This window comes from Pinus tabuliformis, chromosome 3_2 (genome assembly GCF_031772625.1).
Source record: "Pinus tabuliformis cultivar Carrire ecotype Pingquan chromosome 3_2, CPIR1, whole genome shotgun sequence".
Classification (NCBI taxonomy): domain Eukaryota; kingdom Viridiplantae; phylum Streptophyta; class Pinopsida; order Pinales; family Pinaceae; genus Pinus; species Pinus tabuliformis.
Window position 1 is genome coordinate 175,303,392 of NC_142302.1, and position 23,253 is coordinate 175,326,644.

At 38.2% G+C, this 23,253-nt stretch overlaps 1 protein-coding gene across 5 annotated transcripts in view; it reads right to left on the reverse strand.

Moving 5' to 3' along the window:
- The window catches only part of LOC149180358 (nucleoporin (DUF3414)), a 426,459-nt gene that overhangs the window by 34,788 nt on the left and 368,418 nt on the right, over window positions 1-23,253 (reverse strand). For all 5 annotated transcript variants that reach the window (XM_089416071.1, XM_089416072.1, XM_089416070.1 and 2 more), the window contains 2 exons: window positions 1,925-2,118; window positions 1,272-1,773 (listed from right to left, as the gene is read on the reverse strand). In XM_089416071.1, the coding sequence (XP_089272197.1) occupies window positions 1,272-1,773; window positions 1,925-2,118 (696 nt within the window). The remainder of the gene's footprint in view (window positions 1-1,271; window positions 1,774-1,924; window positions 2,119-23,253) is intronic.

A 23,253-nucleotide genomic window follows, 5' to 3' on the forward strand; every position in this document is an offset into this window, starting at 1 on the left:
GAGAAAGGAGCTCTCATTTTGTAGCATCTTGATCATTTTACAAACAAACTCATCTTTGTATGCTCTACTGCTTAGCGAGTCTATCGGTTGTTTAGCGACGAATCTTCCGCCAGAGAGATTCAACATCTACTTTGGGGGATTATCCGTGCCCGCCCTAGGGAGGTTGTTCCACAGAGATTACAGGGGTTCCAACATTGAGATACACTTCGTCCAGCCACACAGAGAAGGAGACTGTGTATTTTCTGGGTAGCTAGAAATACACAGGAGGGGATTGAGCCAACTAAGAGGTCCATAGCTTGCTGGGAGTTCCGAGAGCTAGAAAGGCTTTTGGTTGAGGACAATTTTGCTGAGTTTTGCAACCAGCCAGTCAGGGGTTACAGTAGTACGAATTTCTGGGAAGAGGGATTGCGCAGAGGCCTCTGGCAGCAAACTCGTGGTGTTTGTGAGAGCAATATTCCAGAACAAGAATCATCTGGGGAGCAAGAGTTAATCAGCATAGGTGAACCCAACATTCTAGGGGTGTTTTCAGAGGGATTTGCAAGTTGTTTCTTGCAAGTCAAATTTCGCAGCAACCACTGGGGAGAGGCTCCAAGGAAGAAAAAAATCCAAAGTCAAAACTAGAGAAATTCCCTTTGGGTTTTACTGGGTTTTGTCCAAGGAGTCCAAGGCTGACGACATGATTTTCAGGGTGGTTTTTGGCACATTCCAGCAGGTCGAAGTTTAACAGGACAACAATTTTACTGGGACGGTGCAGTGCATAGTGGTGCAGCAATTGGGCAGCCTTCAGCTCAACTATTCCATCACCTAGGTTTGGGCTAGCTTGTCCTTGAGACAAGCCCATGTGCACCATCTCATTTATATTGTACCTATGCTCTCAGATTTTATAATATATGGCTCAATAGTTCCAAATTTATAGTGCTTTATGGATGTATGATGCATGCTTTTAATTTCATGCTGTTGCACTGTTAATTTGTTTTAAATATTACTCATATTACCACTTAGGAACATTACATAAGGGTGAAGAATGGATAAATGGAAAGGTTCTTAACTGTTAGCTTTTATTGAAGAAGAGAACACACAGGTTATTCGTCTAATATAATTCATCCAAAATATCTTCATGAGAAACAATAAGAAAGGCTTTTCTCCTGATACGATTCATCGAAGAAAAGAATAAAGAACCAAAAAAATATCAGCAACTGAATAACTGAAGATAAATAATGTAATCTAGTAATATTTAGGTATAATCCTTGCAGTATGGAGAGAATATACACCTTTGCATGCAGGAGAAGTTCCTTATCATATAAGCAAGAACCATAAGATTGAAGAGTTTTTCTCATTGTTGAATTGTTACTCCATTCCAACAGAATTTTTTCTGCACATGATGGTCGTGCGTACTTTAACATTATGGCTTTATTATCCTTTCCTATTGTTGCTTGATCAGTATTAGTTACCACTGTTGTTGATGATGACGCATCTGGCTTTGCTACAGTCTTTTCAAACTGCACAAGGTGTCTTCGGAGAAAAATATCATGGGCCATGATATGAAGCACTGAAGACTGGCACTGATATTGGAAAGCCTTAGCCATAACCTCTTCATCACTCATCATGCTAAGGGAAATCACTTCAGAGGAAGAAAACAATGAAATGCAGGATGATATGTGCTTCCAAAACATGTCACGACCATCAAACTTATCTACAATATGTAGATACTCTGTTCCTGCCTGCCATAGTGTCCTCAAAAAATGAAGAATCTGTGACAGGATATATGGTTGTCTGAAAATAGAAATTTAGCGAGTTAAAATATAGTAAATGATAGATGACTTTGCATTCATAAAAGAAAACAGAGAGGAAACACATTAAAAAGGAAAGGAAAGTAGAGAATTTGATCCTACATTCTAATTAGACTTGTATAATCAGAACTGACCTTTCCATAATAATTTCACATTGCTGTATATACCTCCAAAGTGCTTCAACACCCTTATATATTGTCCTCTCTAATTTCATGCTGTATCCCACACTGGTAGATGTACCAAGTCTGATAATCTCATTGTTTTCCATGGAATTTGTAGGTTCTGCGGTGCTTTCTTGAGGAAATAACATAACCTCTACAAATGAAGGCTGGCATAAAAACATATAAAGGCTATTTTTATCGGAAACTCAGTCTGTATATATTGCATGACCAATGATAAAGTAAGAACTAATTAAAGAATAAGCATTTATATCCACTCTCAAAGTACACTAGATATAGAGATCCTAAATTTCAGAATAGCATGTTGTCGATAGTAGAGTTTGTTACCTGGAAATTTCACAAACAAGCCTAGCTGGCTACATATATTTTCACAGGCAAGGCCAACATAGCTCAAAATGTTCACAAACTCAATTTCGTGTTGAAGCTACCAGAAGCTCGATGAAGAAGACATAAATCTTCACACTTTTAAGACTGGTGGACTGGTTTAAAATTGGGTTTTCAAATGTTATAATCATACATTTTTTATGAACGAAATATTTTATAAAATAAAATGACATTAAAATTAGAAACCAATCAAAGTTGTAAGAACAACATATTAGCTTTCTCAAAGCATAATTTAGGCAACATATGTTACCCCAACATTCAGAGAACAGCAACAGGGAAACAGTATAACGAGGTATGAGTACAGCTGGGCCATACAGGGGTAGGCAGCCAAGGAACAACTTATGAACATCACCTTTAGCTATTAGATATTTGCCATATCGATGGAAGATAGACCTAATTATTTTTTTAAAATAACAAAACACACAAAAATATCTTAAGGCAAATGAAATTTTATGATATGCTCTCGTTTTAGAAAGCTAAAAGTTAACTGTCACTGATAATATGTCTTGACATTAAATTGAAGAATACCATATTGCTAAATGCCCATTCCTTCCAAAGAAAAGGTACTTCTGTATACAGTAATCCGTCAAGCAACACAGGCATGATCCCAGAGCACAGAACAACAATTGGGACAAGGCATGAATCTTGAGTGACTCTGACGGAAGAGATACCCCTCCACTTGCAACTGATTAGCCGAAGGAAACTAAATTGAATGTTGTTAATGGTTACTGTATAATGATATATCTGGGTATGTTAGCCTGAGAAAGATCTTTTAAAACAAAAAGAACGTAAGAAAGTTGCTTAGTCTCTAAAGGCATTTCTTACACAACTCCACATATATCAGTATGGGCCAACACAAGTGGATGCTTTGCTCTCCAAAATCCACTGTTTCCAAAATAATATCTATGTTGCTTCCCAACAATACAAGCCTCACAAAATGACTCTTCCTCAAAGATGTTTGGATTATGGAATACCTTCAAGCATTTTCATCTTCACCATGGGGTCAAGGTAATGATGATTGAGCCTCCAAAGCCATGACATTGTTAAACCTCATTCACAAATTTTGCACTTGCACTTTAGTTGTGACATTTACTTGATGAGGTCTCAAGCTTGTACATGTCATTGTCTTCACATCCTTCAGAAACTACCTTGTAATTCTTCCTTATGTACCTTACTGAAAATTTATTGGCTTTGAATTCAACCGTCAAGTTCTTTACTTTCATGATTTGACTAATTAAGAGAAGAGAAGATTTCTCCTCAATGTTGCAAGATAAAGCACATTCTCAACAACTTTGCAATAGTTGCCATCCATCTTAATAACGATTGTCCTTTTCTGAAATCACCTATCTTGAGTAACTGGAATCAAATATTCAAATACAATTTTCTTCATCCATCCTTCATTTTTTACTTCAATATTTTGATACTTCTCCTTGCCATTATCTTTGGGTAAATATTATATACTTAAACACAACATCTTTATTGGACATAGACTCTATATACACGCACTATTTTGGATGGAAGCTCATGATTTTAAGTTTTATGCTGAGGGACATAAACATTGTAATGGATCTAGATCCAGATGAGAATATGGATCTGTGAGATTTTCTTAAAAGACCAGATTAATATAAATGTTTTGTTAAAAAAAAATCAAGATAATTGAACAAAACCACACAAATTTCATATCTTCAAACCCACTTTACTCCAAATCACTCTCACAAACTCAAACATGCAAAGACCAGAGTGTCTTAGAAAACTCAAGCTTCTGTGTACAATAGTCTATTTAAGAGACAAAAAGTAGGATGTTTGGGCCCCAAACTTTTCCTTTTTATTTTTTCTATTTTGTTTTTTTTTTTGCTTTTATATTGAAAAATAAAGTTTTGCGAAGTGGTCAGCTTCACATTTTGGACAAACTAGAAATAGAGTATGCAGATTTTCACAGTTGTAATTAATGTTTAATCGATATTTCTTCAGAAGTTCTCTGTATAACATGTATGAGACGACCAACGTTTCGAGTGGATGATCCACCCATCATCAGAGACACATAATGCTGTTTGTGAGAGCAATGAGTGCAGGAACCTCTTAAATAGAGTGATAGGGCAGTGGCTAGGAAGGAAATAAAATATGACAATTACAGTTACTGGGGGAATGAAAAGAAAAATTAATAACAATTACGGTTAATGGGGGAGACATCTTAGGACAGTCAGAAAGAGGAATAAAAGGAAAAAATAAAAAAAGTTAAAAAAAAGGGGTTCCAACGGTAAAAAAATGTTGAAATTATAGCGAGTGAAGGTCTTCTAGCTTGTGCCTTAGCCAGTGAAGACCTCAATTTGTCTTTCCCTAGCCATGAGTGTGAGCTCATGAGTTAGATTTCAGTTAGGATGAGTTTATTTCCAGTTTACTGGAATAGTCATCAAGATTGCATGCGTAGTGTCGGAGCTTCAGTTACGTGGAGTCTTCTTCAGTTTAACTACGGAACAAGGTCACAGTTACAAGTTCAGTTAGAGCAAGCTAGTCTTCAGTCTTGATTGAGGGAAGAACGACTGAAGACTCCAACTGTTAATTGGAGAGATAAAGAATATCATTCTCAGTTAACTCACTAACAGAACTTGACTTCTAAAATTGAACTGGGCCTTCCTTGCATGCTCAAATTGGGTCTATAAAGAGGAGGACGAAGGCACATAATTCACACATGTTTGAGAGATCATTCCCTCTGCGTGTGCGCGCAGAATTGGGGAGCTTGTGCGCTAGAAAATAGGAGCCAGGATTTGCGCTAGGAAATAGGAGGAAGTGCACAAGGAAATAGGGGTTCCAGTGCACAAGGAAATAGGAGCAGGGATTAGGTATTGCAAGTGAAAGTGAAGGCTATTCAGTAGGGGAACAAGTGTGTTCTCAGAGACAGATTGCTAGCTGCAGGAAGCAGCGCATATTGTAATAGATCAAATTGCTCAAGAACTATCAATAAAATACCACAATAAAGAAAGAAGGATTTCCCTTTTGGGTTCCCTGGGCAAACAAGTGTGTCAATTTGTGTGAATGTGTTTTATTCTCTTGATTATTTTCCGCTGCTTATAGATTGTTAAGAAACTTTGTATCTTGGTGAAAGTAAATTTGGTTTCAGCTTTCAGTTGCCTTGTTTTCAGTGATTCATCTAAGTAGTTGTAGAGTTTCATGAAAATTAGCATGGTATCAGAGCAGAGATCAGGATAAAGACCAGCACCAAATTTAAGGAGGCTCCCGCTAGAGTTTTAAAGATCAGTGTTTGGACAGCAGGATGGCGTTCCAAGGACTGAGGGAAGATCACTGTTTAGAGAGAGCCTCAAACTTTTTCTCATGGAGAGTCTCAGTGGTGTTGGAAGATGATGAGGTGCTAGAATGTACAAAGAATCAAATAGTCCCACCTCAAGATGCCCAACAATTGATCCAACATAACAAGAATGACACCAAGGCCACGAGGATCATTCTTGAGGGGGTCAAAGACCATGTTATCCCTCATCTCCAAGGGAAGAAAACAACATATAAGATGTGGAAAGCCAACTTAGATCTGTATCAGGGTTCTAGTGATGTCAGGAAGCTTTCCTTCAAGGGGATGCTAAGAAGTATCTGAATGAGCAAAGGAGAGACCATCATTACTTATCTTTCCAAGTTCACCTAGCTTTGTGATGAGCTAGCTGGAGTGGGCGATACTATAGCAAACAATGACCTTCAGAGTCTTGCACTTCTGGGACTTCATAAATCTTGGGAGAATTTCCGGGATGTAGTCAGTGGCAGAGAAGATCTTCACACCTGGAAGAGGTTGTGGTCAAACTGTGTTCAAGAAGAAATACGAAGAGGGATGAGAGCTAAAAGATCAGCAAAGATAGAGGACAAGGAGAACTTTGCCTTGGCAAGCAAAGGAAGCAAAGTCGAGGGAAAGAAGGGCCAAGGTAACGCCGAGTCTAGTCAGAATGGCAAGAAGAAGAAGAAGAAAGATTTAAGCAAGATCAAGAACTTCCATTGCCACGAGTTCGAGCACTATGCCACTAAGTGTCCTCATCAGAAGAAGGAGTCTAGCAAGGATCATGTGATTGCATTAGCTAAGGTGGTTAGGTTTTCTTCTCAGTTCGAAAAATATTTCTCATTGATAGCTTGCATGGCAAGCTAAGTAGGCAATATCATATGGTACATTGATTTTGGGGCATCCTTCCACATGACCAGTAAGGAGTATTTCAGCCAATTGAAGGAGGAGGAAATGCAGTTTCATATTGAGCTAGGAGATGATGGTAAGAACATGACTAGGGGAGTAGGTAATGTCAGCTTTGAGAGGGAGCCTGATAGTTGTCTCCATCTCAAGGATGTCTTCTATGTTCTAAGTCTGCAGAATAACCTTGCTTCAGTGGCTACCCTAGAGGACAAGGGTTATGATGTCATCCTCAGCAGAAGTAAGGCTTACCCCAAGCACTTAGCTTCTGGATCAATGAACCAGATTGATGTGAGGATCAAGAATCTCTACAGGTTGCAAGTTGAGACATGCGCAACCTTGAGTAGCAAGGCAGGAAGCATGCAGAGCAGAGATGTGGGGGAGCTTTGGCACAAATGCATAGGGCACTTGCATCATGGGGCATTGAAGATCCTTCAATAGATAGCCAATGGACTACCACAGGGTGTCTTTGACCAGCATGACATGTGCAAGGGTTGCACACTTGGCAAGTATGCCAAGTCATCTTTTTAGGGCCGAGACAACAAAGCCTAAGGGATTTTGGAGTTGGTATATAAATATGTATGTGGGCCCTTCTCTTCTCCATCTCTCATGAGACACAAATACTACGTCACTTTCATAGATGATTATTCTTAGAAATCATGGATCTTCTTTATGAAGAAGGAGGAGGTCTTCTCATGTTCATGGCGTATAAGGCCTTGGTAGAAAACCAAACCGGGAAAGCATTGAGGAGTGACAGTGGTGGGGAATATGTCCCCAATGCTTTTAGGGACATGTGTGCTAAGGAGGGAAATAGGAGAGAGCTTACAACACCCGATAACCCTCAGTAGAATGGGGTAGTTGAGACGAAGAACCGCAACATAGTTGGAGCGGCCAAGGCCATGTTGCATCACTAGGGATCGCCGATGCTCTATTGGGAAGAGGCATGCAACACTACAGTATTTTTGTAGAATAGGAGTCCAAAGAGAGGGAATTCTCGTGGGTTACAATGAGACAACTCAGGCATACAGGGTGTAACATATCATCACTCAAGAAGAAAGTTATCAAGAGGGACTTGAGGTTTGAGGACGACAGAGCTCTAAGGGCATCCTTAGAGCGAGAGCAGGTTGAGGTTCCCGAGGAGGAGATACTTGCTCCCAGGCAGGAGTCATAGCTAGGATCACAGATTGAGTCTCATCCATATAGGAAGAAGGTTGCACAACATGATGACCAAGAGTCAACACAAGATGAAGAGAAGAGACCATGACAAGTGGAGGAAGCCACTCAGTCACTGACTCCTAGCATAGTGAGGAACAAAGCCAAGTGGGCCGAGAGGTTGAATCAGGAGGCTCAGTAGCAAGCTGAGACTCCTAGCTCTATGTTCAGGCAGAGCAAGCAACCACAAAGGTACACCGGATGTATGGCACTGATGATTGAGTTGTTGGATACAGAGCCTTCTTGTCATGAGGAGATAGCCTCTCAGCAAGTTTGGCGGGATGCCATGGTGGAAGAATATTCCTCCATCATGAAGAACGATGTTTGGGAGATTAGGCTACACCCAAAGGGCAAATCAATAGTAGGCTCATGCTGGGTGTACAAGGTGAAGCATGGAGCAGATGGGGGTGTGGAGAAGTACAAGGCCAGTTTTGTGGCCAAGGGCTTCTCATAGGTTGAGGGCATCAACTACGATGAGACATTCGCTCTAGTGGCACATTATTCATCCATCAAGACGATTTTGGCACTCGCAACTCAAATGGGGTGGAAAATCCACCAAATGGATGTGAAGACAACATTCCTCAATCGGGTGGTTGAAGAAGAGATTTATATGGAGAAGCCAGAGGGGTTTGAGACTTCCGGCAAAGACATTCATGTTTGTTTGCTAAAGAGAGCTCTATATGGGCTCAAGAAGGCACCAAGAGCATGGTACACTCATACTGACAACTACATTCAAGAATTGGGCTTCACTAAGAGTGAGGCAGATGCCAACTTGTACTACATCACGTTTGGATGGCTTCCGCTCATTCTAGTGCTCTATGTTGATGATCTTATATTGACTGGAACAGAAAACTTGATTCAAGATTGCAAGGCATACATTACAAGGGAGTCTAAGATGAAGGATATAGCGCTAATGCATTATTTCCTCGGGCTAGAGGTATGGCAGGGTTATTGGGAAATCTCCTTGGGACAGGGGAAGTACACTATGGAGCAAGGTTGCTAGGGAGCGCCCCCCATGTACCTGCTCTGAATTCGAGCTCTGATCGAGAGCTATTCGGGAGCTAGTTGGGAGCTTGCTCCCGAAATCAATTTCAGGAACGCACTCCCTGCAAAAAAAATGCTCCATGGTTTTTCGGCAGCATTTAGTCTTTTTTTGCAATTTTTTTTTTTTGCAGTGACATTCCAAATGCAATTGTTTTCAAAGAAACAAATAATTTTTGAGTGGGGCATCCTAATGATCAAGCCTATGGCCCTAGTATTGATATGTGATTCATGGTAATGTTAAATTTTTAACATTACCATGAAATGACTTAGGATGTTTGAGAGTGGTTCCGACCTCATTGGATTTAATACGGAGAAAGTAGAATTTTAGATCACGATTTCAGGATTGGGGGGATTGTAATGTTTCCATTGGATTTTGTCCTGTATTAGGGTATGGAACTCGTATTTAATCAAGAGCACCAATCCCTCTATGTACCTTGATGTTAGTGACATTGGTTGTCGAACTCCTCTATCATGACCCTCCTAAAAATGTACGCACCACTCCAACAAAATCTTGACTTGACATGCTATGCTTTATCCATCTCATGTTAATGCATAGAGGGTGATATTAATGACAAAGATCCTGATTTTCCAACAAGACTAAAAAATTAGACATTTCTTGTGGCAGCAAGAAGCCCAAGCATTAGCAATAGATAATGGATTTACTTGTCTTTTCTAGTTGACAGTAGTTTTTATAACTATTGACTCTTTCATATTTATTATGACATTTTTTGTAAATAATATATGACAATTTAAGTTTGAAGTTTGAAGTTGGCAATTATAACTCATTAGTAATGAATTATGAATATGATGCTTCGTGAAATTTGAAAGTTGTTTCATTGCATTTCATTTCATGTTAGATATTATTTGTTGTAATGGTTACACTTAGCTTACAAGTACAACTTTGGTGATCAATGATGATAAATGTTATATATTGATTTTTGAAAGCTTGAAACTTTAAGATTGATGAATCATGAGACACAATATGTTGTATGTCACTAACTTGTGGGCGTGGTTGATGAAGATTATAACTTCTAGATGATTGTTGTTATATGCTTCAACCTATGTTTTTTATATATAATTCATCATTCTACATGCTTCTGTTAACATATATGCATCAAAATATAAAAAATATAAAAATATATATATAATATATAAAAAATCGCTCCACGAGTCGCTCCCAAACCGAGAGCTTCTAAAAACGTCACTCTCACTCCCAAGTAACCTTGCTACAAAGATCCTTGGGAGGTTTCATGACCACGCCTCTAGTCACAAAGTGGAGGAAGGTCAACGCTAGCAGAGCAGAGCAAGTAGAAACTACATTGTATAGGCAGCTCATCGAATCATTGATGTACTTGGTCAACACACAACCTGATATTTGTTTTGCAGTGAACCAATTGAGTCAGTTCATGATGGCGTCGACCAGATTTCGTTGGGTTGCTACGAAGCATGTTTTGAGGTATCTCAAAGGCACATCAAATTATGGATTATGGTACAGACATGTTGGTGGAGTAAGGCTGGAGGGCTTCACAGATGCAGATTGGGCAAGGAGCTCCACAGATCGAAAGAGTACACTAAGTTGCGTCTTCACCATTGGGTCAATAGTTGTTTCCTAGTTCAACATGAAGTAGAGATCCATTACATTCAGTTCAACAATGGCTGAGTACATGGTTGTCAGTTTGGAAGCATGTGAAGCTATCTGGATGAGGAAATTGTTTGTGGGCTATGTTGCAGGAAACGTGGGGTAGGAGGGCGTTTCCATACGGAAACGAGTACGAAACGCTGAAACGCGTTTGGTACGGCACTGAAACGCGTTTCAGGCCGTACTGCCACGTTTCACGAAACTGAAACGTGGCCAGTACGGCCTGAAACGCGTTTCAGGGCCGTATGACCCACGTTTCAGCATTTACTTGTGTTTTTTTAATTTTTTATTATTATTATTTGTTTTCTAATCTATTCTTACGTTAGCCTAGTGACTTCTAGTTGCTTCCAGATGCCTGTCTAAAGTTATAAAAGTGAACTTTTGCCCTAGTGTTGATATGCAGTTGATGGTAATGTTAAATTCTTAAAGTAAAAGTGATATTCTCCTTTATTTTTCATTTTCATCCTTTTACTTAAATTTTTAACATTACCATGAAATGACTCAGGATGTTTGAGAGTGGTTTCGCCCTCATTGGATTTCATATGGAGAAAGTAGAATTTTAGATCTCACTCAAAATCCAGCAGACTTTTCTGTTTTTCAGGATTTCAGGATTGGGGGGATTGCAATGTTTCCATTGGATTTTATCATGTACTAGGGTATGGAACTTGTATTTAATCGAGAGAACAAAGCCCTCTATGCAAGGGAGACTCCCAATAATCAAGAGAATGTAGGGTACTAGGGTATGAAACCTGTATTTAATCAAGAGCACTAAGGTCATTCGACTATGTAGGAGGAGACTCCCAATCAAGCACGAGACAAAAAATTAGAAATTTCTCGTGGCTGATTTTTGATATTTCTATTTTCATTATGTGATTATTCATGAGTAAATGTGATGTAAATTTAGATACTTATAGTTTATGCATTGACAATTGACAATTTTATCATAATGTGATAAATTAGAATGTATCATATATGCTTTATGATTGCACATATTTCTTAAATGTCCTAATATATATATATATATATATATATATATATATATATATTCGCGTTTCCCCGTTTCCAAAATTTGGGGAGGTCGCGTTTCGTATCGCTTCCCGTTTCGGAAACTCGTACCCGTTTCCCCGTTTCGTGCAACCTTGCTTGTGGGACATTTCAAGCAGAGGATGGAGAATATTTTTATACACTGACAATCAAAGTTGCATTAAGCTCTCAAAGAATCTAGTGTTTCATGATCACTCCAAGCATATTGAGATCAAGTATCGTCAGCTCATGGATTGTTTGCAGAAAGGGACAATGAGGCTATCATACATTCCAACAAAGGAGCAGACAACAAATATCTTGACGAAGACATTAGCAAGGGGCAGTTTCATCTATTTCTGAGATAAGTTGGGAATTGTATATAATCCATTCCTTGCTAAGAGGGAGTCTTGAAAATGTAGTGACTAAAGTTCTTATAGCATATCCTTAGCCAGTGAAGACCTTGATCTGTCTTTCTCTAGCCACGAGTGTGAGCTCATGAGTTAGACTTTAGTTAGGATAAGTTTATTTCCAATTTAATGGAATAGTCATCAAGATTGCATATATAGTGTTGGAGTTTCAGATACGTGGAGTCTTCTTCAGTTTCACTATAGAATGAAGTGGTAGTTAAAAGTTCAGTTAGAGTGAGTTAGTCTTCAATCTTGATTTAAGGAAGAACAAGTTAAGACTCCAGGTCTTGATTGGAGAGAGAAAGAGCATCACTCTCAGTTAACTCGCTATCAAAACTCGACTTCTAAAATTGAACTGAGCTTTCCTTCCATGCTCGAATTTTGTCTATAAAGAAGATGACAAAGACACATAATTCACACAAGTTTGAGATATCATTATTTGTGTGTGCATGCACAGAATTGAGGAGATTGTGTGCTAGAAAATAGGAGGCCACAGTGTGCAAGGAAATAAGGGATTTGCGCTAGAAAATAGGAGTCAGGAATTGTGCTAGGAAATAGGAGGAAGTGCGCATTGAAATAGGGGCTCCAGTGCACAAGGAAATAGGAGCAGGGATCAAAAATTGCAAGTGCAAGTAAAGGCTATTCAACAAGAGAACAGGTGTGTTCTCAGAGACAGATTGATATCTACAAGAAGCAACGTGAATTTTAATAGATCAAATTGCTCAATAACTATCAACAAAATACCACAACAAGAAAGAAAGTTTTCCCTTTTGGATTTCCTGGGTAAACAAGTGCGTCAATTTGTGTCAATGTGTTTTAATTTCTCGATTATTTTCCGTTGCTTATAGATTGTTAAGAAACTTTGTATCTTGGTGAAAGTGAATTTGGTTTCAGTTTTTAGTTCCCTTGTTTTTAGTAATTCATGCAGAGTTTCAAGAAAATTAACAAAATATGTTATTAAATATTTATTATAATAATTAATAGTTAAGCTTTTATTAATTCATAAAAATAATAATAATAATAATAATAATAATAATTAGATAGCTTCACTAATAATTGCTTAGTGTTAAAATTGGCAACTAGGGCCAACCTCCATATGGTCACCTTATTTATGGCAGCTGATATTTTTCTTGGATTCCTCTCTTCGAGAGGTGTAGGATTGATTTAAAGATCATCCGATTCCAACATGTATTTATGGAAATATGAATTTATGTATATCATTTGACAGTTTGTCAAGGTCGTCCAGCAAGCAAATTACCCCCAGCTCAACCTCAACGTTGCATTTAAATAGAGGAGACCTCAAGTCATTTAAGGAGCACAGCACTCATGATTTCTCTCTTCACTCGTTTGGGTTTGTCTTCTCTCAAGGAAGACATAGTGGAAAGGGTCATCTAAGAGAGCACTAGACGCAATCATTAAAGGTGCCCTAGCCACAATTAAGGAGAGACCCTAAGCCGTAGCAAAAAGGAGCTCTTATCCGCAGCAAGGAGGAGTCCTAGCTGCTTTCAAAGAAGAGCCCTAGCCACAGCAGCAAGGAGCCCTAGGCTGTAGCAAGGAGTCTTAACAAAGCATTAAGATACCTGGAAAGACAACGTGTTTGTTGTAGGTGACAGTGTGATAAAGGAAGTTGTTCTAGGCATGTTTTAAGGACTGTTTGCAAGGTTGGGAAGCCACAGTCATAAGGTAAAGGAATGCGTTGAACAAATCTGCCATATAAGCTCAGAACAGATCAGCATATGTATACAGTTGGGTGCTAGAAAGTGTTGACAGCAAAGTCAAGTTCTTGTAGGATAAAATATTGTTGCGTTGATGGTGTTTGGACGCTGGTTGATGAAGGATTGTAGGCCTAACTTCTTGTTAGGCTAGGCCACAGGCCATAGCCAGCAGCAAAGGTTGTTCTAAGGGTTTCCAAACCAGACTTGGACAACGTGGTAGTGGTTGAGTCTCTCCTTGGTACACCGCAGCCTTAGAAGGTGTGCTTTATTGATTGTGTGGAGAATGAGGACTGAAGGTTGATGTCATATCTCATGAAGCAGTGGCAGCTAGTGCAACAAAAAGACATCAGAGTTCTGGGAGATGTTTTGGGTTAAGGTTTGGCCATGCTTGGCTCAATGTAATGAACATCCTGTTGGTGCCATATGAATGATCTTCAGAGGAAAATTTTGTCTTGTTTGACCAGCATTGACTTCTCTGGTCAAGATTTCACTGCTGTTGTCATAAAATATCAGTTTTGTATATTTGTACTATCTCTCTCTCTGCTGAACTATTGAATATTATAACAAGAATTGATCGAGGGTTTCCCCACATTGGGGTTTGTCCCTAGCTGGTGCCTCATCTCGTGTTCTCTTGTCTTGGCTTGTCTTCTACTGTTTATGTTTATGTTCTATGTGCACTTTACTATCATGCTGATGTGATTGCTAATCTAGATATTGATATTGGACTAATAAGAAAATTGAAGTAAATTGCTCTTAAACGTAGAACATACCAAAAATTAACACTTAGTTAATATGATTTAATGAGATTAATAGTATTATTAGTATTAAAATTAACATAGATCCATCTTAACTTTGGATCTACCAAGCACCAAGAGAGATCAAATTTCTTAAGATGCAAACCTTTTTTTGAATGCAAAGCTTGAGGAAAGCTTTACACCTTGAGAGATTTTATCCCTCTAGGCACTTTATAGATCCAAAGATAAGAGGGATATATGTTGATTTTGAGAAACACACTAATAAAATATTTTAACTATAAGAAATTTTTATGTTTTATATAATCTATACATAGTTGACAACTTGACAGTGAAATATTTTATTTATGATTCAAACTCTCCACATAAAATGTTAATACATGTCCTCTCATATTCAAAAGTAGAAAATCTCTCTCTCTCTCTCTCTCTCTCTCTATATATATATATATATATTATGTTAAAATCTTTTACTCAACATATAAGAATTTCTTAACTTAAATTACTTTATTTTTCTCCATATAAAGTTGATATAAAACTATTATATTATTTGATATAGATATTGAAATATTTTATTTATGAAATAATTCTTTTTCTATTACTATAATTTTGTTTTAAATATTACATCTCAACTAAACAAAAAATGAGTTACACATTAACTAATATCAATAATAGTATTTTACATGTCATTTGCCAACTCAATATTATGTAGCGATGGAATTACATATTTTCCTTGTACTAAAAAGTAGATTATTTTTTTAAATTTTAATTACTTTATCTATCGATGTAAAATTAGGGTGGAATTGAGGATTTAATTTATGGCCAACATTGACTTCTTTTTCTTGTTACTATTATTTAATTTGTTAATGTAAATATTATTTTACTATTTTTAAATGTAATGTTACATGACAACATCTCCCTCATACTAAACTGTGACGCACCTCTCGGCACAATCACATTGTTAATTTTAATATTAATATTATTTAATTATTAAAAGTGATATTTTTAAAAAATATTATCAATATTAATACTTTTATTAAATTTGTATGTAAATATTGGATTTTTTATAATAATATTTAATTAATAATATTACTATTCAAATATAAACATCATTATTATTAATTTTTTTGTCAAGTTGTGTATGATCCTCTAGGCTTGCCCTGTCGCTTGAGAAGCTGCAACCCAGGGGCATCTAAGCCATCAAAGTCACTCAGGGATTGCACCCGGCCTGGGCCACACCAGCCCTTAGCTAACTAGATTTTTTAGCATGTCTCCTCCCCCTAGCACAGGGCACAACCACCCCCTGTGAAGTTTGATCCTGGGTCGCCTTGTTGACGAGGCCCATACTCAACCCCTTTTGTAAGTGGGACTTCACATAAATATCATGATTACTAATTAGTATTGTTAATCAAAATAATATTTCAAAATAATGTCATTATTATAGTTTTTATATTCTTATTATTATTATAAATATGAAAAGATGTCAATATAAGTGGTGTTTAATTAATATTTAAATGAAAGGTAAGGATTCTATCAATTAGGAAATATGTAATTATTATTAATAATGATAATGAAGGAAAGGTTTCATAATCATATTAATAATAGTAAAAATTAACTTAGGTATTATTAAAGGTAAAATAATACATAATTAATACTATTAATAATATTTTCTACTTAATTAGTTTAATTCGTTTTAGAACTCTTACTGATATATAGAAAATTAATCCACTTCTTGTTAATTGATGATGTGTTGTTTTTTTGCGATGGGTCTAGAAGAGATCTAGCCTCTGTCAAGGATGTGTTGAGCTTGATTCATAAGGCCACTAGTATGTTGGTGAATTTTCAGAAATCCTCTCTTTCCTCAAACACTCTGTCAAGGGATGAAGCTAATTATGCACAAAATCTATTCCCTTTCAATTCTCTAGATTTCAAAGTAGGCCTAAACTATTTGGGGTTCCACCTAAAACCAACTGATTATAGGAAAAATGACTAATTCTGGCTGATTACTAACATATAGGAAAGAATCAAGTCCTGGCATTTTAGATGGTTGTTCCGTGCAGGAAGATTAGTGCTTATAAAGTTGGTGTTGGAAGCGATCTTGGTGTTTTGGATGTCCCTATCAAGGATTCCATCAAGGGTCATAAACTCTATTCGGAAATTATGTTGGAGGTATCCGTGGTTGGGACGCAAAGATGGAAGGGTCTTCCCATGGGTTAGAAGGGAGAAAATAGCTCTGCCCAAACGCTGGGGAGGTTGGAGTTGAAAAGTCTCCTTTATTTTGCAAAGGCTCTGGTTGCTAAAGCTGGATGGAGGTTGTTTTCTACAGATAGCCTTTGGAGTACTACAGCCCACTGGGAAATATATCTATCATAGCTCCCTTGAAGAATGGCTTCAATCTCCTGATAAGAAAAGGCCTAAGATTTCCATCATTTCGAAAGCAGTCTTATCATCGATAGTTGTTGTGGAAGATGGTCTGGCATGGAAAGTTGGAAATGGCGAAAAGCTGAAAATGGAAAAGGATCCATGGGTTGGATGTGGTGATAGCTATCAGCTCTCACGTGAAATCATCCAATTGCTTAATAATCAAGGTTGACACACTCAAAATCATGTTGTTGATCCCCCCTAACACGAGCATCTAGGCGGAAGGATGGGTCAATGCTCATCATATGAATTTACCTCTAGAATATCATGGTTTATGCAAGAATTACATAGTGGCTTTAAACACAGCTCATATGCGCCTTAGAGAGGAATTTGATATCCTTCGATGGGTTCATTTTCCATGGGGAGAATACTCTCCAAAAGTTCGGTATGTGTTCACATACAATGATAGACGACCAAGGGTTGTTGTTTGGCGGTGGAAGAAGATCTAGAAACTTAAGTGTCCTCCAAAGACACATCTTTTCCTTTGGTGCGTGCTAGAATATAAAGCACCATCCTATGATAATCTTCAAAAACATTGTATGAAGGGACCAGGATGATGTGCTATGCGTAAAAAGGAAGATGAATCTGTTGAACAATTGTTCATTATTGTCCTTTCTCAATGGCAGTTTGGAATGCCATTTAGGCTCGTTTGGAAGGGGTATCGAATAGGGGTGGAGTATCCTTCTGAGAAGCATGGAAGGATTGGTAAGGGCAGGTCTCCCCTAAACAGCTCAGGAACCTACCTCCTTTAGTTTGTTGGGGTAAATGGAATGCAAGGAATGAAACTATATTCAAATACAAATCCTCTATTCTTCATTGGGTGGTAGCCAAAGTGGTTCCTGGCTATGAACTTCTCCAAGTGATTGAAGTTTCTCATGCTTTGCGACATATTGTGGTTGAAGAGGTGGACAAATATCAACCATGGGCATTTTTCGATGGTGCATCCACGGAAAACGAAGACTGTGGAAGGGGGGTTGTCCTTTACCTCCAAAAACATCAGTTTTATAGGATTCCGAGCGGTCTGGGGAGGGGAACCGACAACTATGCATAACATTTCAACCTCAAACTCCTTCTCCTCTTTGCAATTGACAAAGATTGCCATTCCTTGCAAATTTTTGGTGATTCTATGGTCATTATAAATTGGTTTAATGAGCTCTAGCATTGTCACATTCATACACTGAGTCCCATTCTTGAGGAGGTTTTACAACTCAAACATTCTTTTAATTGGGTTTCTTGTCCCCATATTTATAGGGAGAGGAACCAAGTCGCAGATGCACGCTCTAAAGTTGGTTCTGCACAATCTTTGGGGGTATGGAAAATCACTGAGTAGTTGAACGGGGTATCCACGGAATACTTTCACAGACTCTTCATCGAAGGGCTTCAGATTAACATTCCTCACTCCTGATCTTAGATTAATAGTTTGTACATCTTATGGCTTTTTCTAGCATCCCTCTTTGACACTATGTTTTTTGAGGAAGCCGACAAGGCTATAGTTCTGATATGTATTTATATTTGACAAACACTCTGATGGCATTTCAATTTATGGTGCTTGAACTATTTTCTGGACAGTGGCAAATCTATGCCTGCGTGGAGTGCTCCATACACATACAAAATGTAATTTTATTTTCTTAATAAAAAATACAATTTTTTCTTCGGAAGAATGAAAAGGAAATGAATATATTTACAATACTATTTAATTAGTTTGACTAGTTTTAATATATTAATTAAATTTATTTAATATTGTTATGGAAAGGATTAGAATATTAATATTATTTAATTAGTAATATTAATTTTCTTAGAAATTTTATTAATATTACTAGTTTTATTAAATTAGTATCTAAATATTATTGGTATTAGTTGGATATTTTAGTTATATTATCAATAACTCAATGGGTCTTGTTGAAGATAGCTAATTAATAATATTCTTAATTATTTTTAATTGATAAGTATTATTAATAATATACTTGATATCTTAGATAGTAAATGATATTATTAGAACCAATTTAGATCCATCTCAACTATGAATCTATCAAGTGTCAAGAGGGATCAAATCTCTCGAGGTGCAAACCTCTTTTTTGAGGAAAGGTTTGCACCTCAAGAGATTTGATCCCTCTCAACAAATGATAGATCTAGAGTTAAGATGGATCTATGTTACAATTGGCAACTAGGGCCAAACTCGATGTGGGTCACCTCATTTATGGCAGCTGATATTTTTCTTGGATTCCTTTGATCGAGAGATGTAGGATTGATTTAACAATCATCTGATTCCGGCCTGTATTCATGGAGATATGAATTTATTTGTATTTCCTGACAATTTGTCAAGGTCGGCCAGCAAGCAAAATAATGTTTCTCACCCCCAGTTTATCCTCAACATGGCATATAAAAGGAGGAGACCTTGTGGCATTATACCACTCATCTCATCATCTCATTCTTTTCTCTCCTAGTCTGATTAGGTATGTGTAGGAGGAAGAAGACACTCACACATGGGAAAAATGAATGACGCAGGTCTGATCTAGGGAAACGTTGACTAGGGTTGATCGTGGATCTGTAGCGTTGTATTTTGACTGTTTTGACCAGCAAAGAGGATTGTTTGACTGCGGTTTTGGTTGCGCAGCCTCTCCTAGGCTAGTCACATTTCTGCATAGCAAAGCATTGACCTGTTTGACCATATATTTCACCAGTGTTGACTGTTGAGGGTTGACTGCAGACTTTGACTTTCGTTGACTGTTGTTTGACCATCTTTCGTGGACTGTTTTGGGCTGCCTATCATTGTTGTTGGAGGCCGAGTTGACCAAGGTTAACTTGAGGTCATTTGTGAGTTGTTTGACTAGATTTGACTTTGTTGGTTAGGGTTTTATTGGTGCTGTTGTAAAATCACAGATTTGTGAAATTGTACTCTCTCTCTCTTTGAATATAAGAAGAATTGATTAAAGAGTTAACTAGCATTGGGGTTTGTCCCTAGCTGGTGCCACATCTTGTGTCTTTTGTCTTGGCTTGTCTTCTACTATTTACATTTATGTTTTATATGCATTTTATTATCATGTTGATGTGATTGCAATTTTGGAAATTGATAGTAGGCTAATAAGAAGTTTTGAAGTAAATTGCTCTTAAGCATAGAACATACCATAATTTAACATGGTATCAGAGCTGAAGTGAAAACAAAGCCCAAGCAAGAGCGAAGGAGAAATCACCAAAGACAGTTGGAAAGGTCAAAAGACTTTATGGGTTCCTCATCCCACTTCCCGACTGAAGATAAACTCCGTGAGAAGTCTAACTATCAAGGATGGAAGATGTCTCTTAATTTTTCATTGGAAGAGCAAGAAGTGTTGGACTATGTGAGGGACAAATTTACGAAGCCTCCATCAAATGCACCGGCTGCTACAAAGAACAAGTACACTAAGGGTGAAGTCAGAGCAAAGATGGTTATCTAAGACTCAATTGACAAGCGTCTGGTGGCCTACATTTATGAGTTGAACACCTCCAAGGAGATCTATGACACGCTGGTAAGCTTGTTTAAAGTTAGTGATGCAAATCAAGTTTTGTTCCTCAAAAATAAGTTGAAGGATATTAAGAAAGGCAAGGACGAGGATATTCAATCCTACTTCTTAAGGATCACTGAGATCAAGAATGATCTTCTATCAATTGGAGAAGTGATTCCTGACAGGGAACTAACTATCACTACCCTTGGAGGGCTCCCATCCGAATGGTATATATTTAGAACCACTCTTCTCAACAATGATCGAATTCCGAGTTTTGATGAATTGATGTCAAGATGCATTCAAGAAGAGACAAGGATGGTGGAGCAAGAAATACCTTCAAGCAAAGGCAACCTCAATGCTTTCTCCTCTCATGCCAAAAGGAGAAATAATTCTGCGTCTAAAGGTCATTTCAAAGGAAACCTTGGATCGAGGGGTGGAAGGAAGGGAAGATGCTTTGTTTGCAATAAATTTGGCCACTATGCGAGGGAGTGTCGAAATAGAAAGGACACATCACATGATGATGATCAAAATCACTCTAGGGGCAACTCCAACCACAATCAAAGGAATGGCAGGTTCAATGGAAAAGGAAAGAGGAATGCAGGAAATCAAGGAAGTGGTCAACCCTCCAAGAAAACAAGGAACTCCAAGTATGAATCAAATGTTGTTAACAATAAGCAAGATGAATATTATCTGATATCGGCCCTCTCTACTACCTCTCCTCCGGACACGTTGGGCAATTGTCTTATTGATAGTGGTGCCTCAAGGCACTGCACTGGTTACAAGTAAGCTCTCTCTACTCCGATAGAGAAGGAAACAAACTTGGAGACTATTCTTGGAGACAATTCCACCTATCCCGTAAAGGCTGTTTGGAATGTTATTCTTCAATTAAATCAGGGTAACACGATCCATTTGCAAGAAGTCTTATATGTACATGATCTCAAGAAGAACCTGGTGTCCATTTCGGCAATGGAAGACAAAGGTTACAAAGTGGCCTTCATAGATGGCAAGGTACGTGTGTGGAAAAAGAATTTTAAAGATGCTTTCACTCTTGGGTTCCAGGTTGACTATTTATATCAAGTTGGAGGAAGTCCATTGGGAGTCATGTCTTGCGACACATCTCTACAGGTTAAATTATGGCACCGGAGGTTTGGCCACCTTCACTATAAGGTTCTACCCGATGTGAGACAGATGGTGATGCAGATGCCCAAGTTCAAAGTAGAGCATGAAGGTGTATGTCCGCGATGTGCCGAAGGAAAGCTCAAAAGGGGACCATTCCCCTCTAGCCATAGCAAGACCTCTAACATTTTGCAGTTAGTTCACTCTGACATATCTGGTATGATGCCCGTGAACTCTTTGGGAGGATATCTATATATCTCACATTTACAGATGATTATTCTCGCAAGGCTTGGATATATTTCTTGAAAAATAAGGATGAAGTATTCACCTGGTTCTGTCACTTCAAAGCCTTGATCGAGAATCAAACCAAGAAGAGAATCAAGATTTTAAGGACTGATAATGGGATCGAGTATGAATCCAATGAGTTTCATGACCTTTGCAGAGAAGTTGGCATTAAGAGGGAGACCACAACACCATACACTCCTGAGCATAATGGTGTGGCTGAAAGAAAGAATCGTACGATTGTGGAAATCGTTCATGCCATGCTCCATGATCAAAGGCTTCCAAAGTTTCTATAGGCTGAAGCTGCAAACACCGCCGTATATGTTCAAAACCGATGCCCTCATCAAGCATTGAATTCAAAGACTCCCGAAGAAATGTTCACTGGTAAGAAACCTGATGTCTCTCATTTTAGAATTTTTGGAAGTCCTGTATATTTTCATATGCCGACAGAGAAAAGAAACAAATTGGGTGCATCTGGAAAGAAGGGAATCTTTGTGAGCTACAGTGAAAATTCTAAGGGCTATAGAATCTACGTGTGTGGTCAAAGGGAAGTCGAAATAAGTCATGATGTTGCCTTTGACGAAGATATGGCTCTTAGCAAAGTTGACAATCTTGCTATTCTAAGGAAGATAAAAAAGCTGACACTAGGAAGTCAGATGAGAAGGATGATGAAACAATGCCTGATGTTGAAGAACCTATGGATTCTATTGATCCCCCTCCGCAAGAGCCTTCCGCTTCTAGGAAGAGACCCTCATGGCTTAGGGGGACTCTTGAAGATGCTGAGAGACATATTGCATCCAAAGGGACTTTCTATGAAAGCAAGAAGCCAACTAGGTATCAGGGATACTTGACCATTATGAGCACCATCATTCAAAATGAGCCTACATCGTTCAAAGAAGTCGTAAAGCATCAAGCATGGAAGGATGCTATGGATGAAGAATATGAGCCCATCATGAAGAATGACGTATGGGATGTGGTCCCCAGATCCCAGGACAAAACAGTTGTCACCTCGAAATGGCTTTACAAAATCAAGCATGGAGCTAATGGGAGTGCTGAAAAGTACTAGGTTCGCTTTGTTGCTCGAGGCTTCTCTCAAAAGGAAGGTGTGGATTATGATGAGATATTTGCACCTGTTGCCCGATACACCACCATCCGCTCGATCATAGCCCTCGCTTCTTTGCAAGGATGGAACCTACATCAAATGGATGTCAAGATTGCGTTCTTGCATGGTTCAATTAAAGAGGAAGTCTATGTGGAACAACCCGAGGGGTTTGAAATTCATAATCAGGAATCTCATGTATGCAAGTTGAAGAAAGCTCTCTATGGGTTGAAGCAAGCACCCTGAGCTTGGTATGAGAGGATCGATAGCTATTTGATGAAGCTGGGATTCACCAGGAGTGAAGTCGATCCAAACCTTTACTTTAAGGTTGAAGATGATAAGCCTCTCATACTGGTGTTGTATGTTTATGACCTCTTTCTGACAGGTGTAGACCCTCTCATTCACAAATGCAAGAGAGAGTTGGCTTCTAAATTTGAGATGAAGCACCTAGCATTGATGCACTATTTCCTAAGGCTGGAGGTTTGGCAAAAGCCAAGAGAAATTTTCCTATCTCAAGGAAAATACGTGGTGAAGATA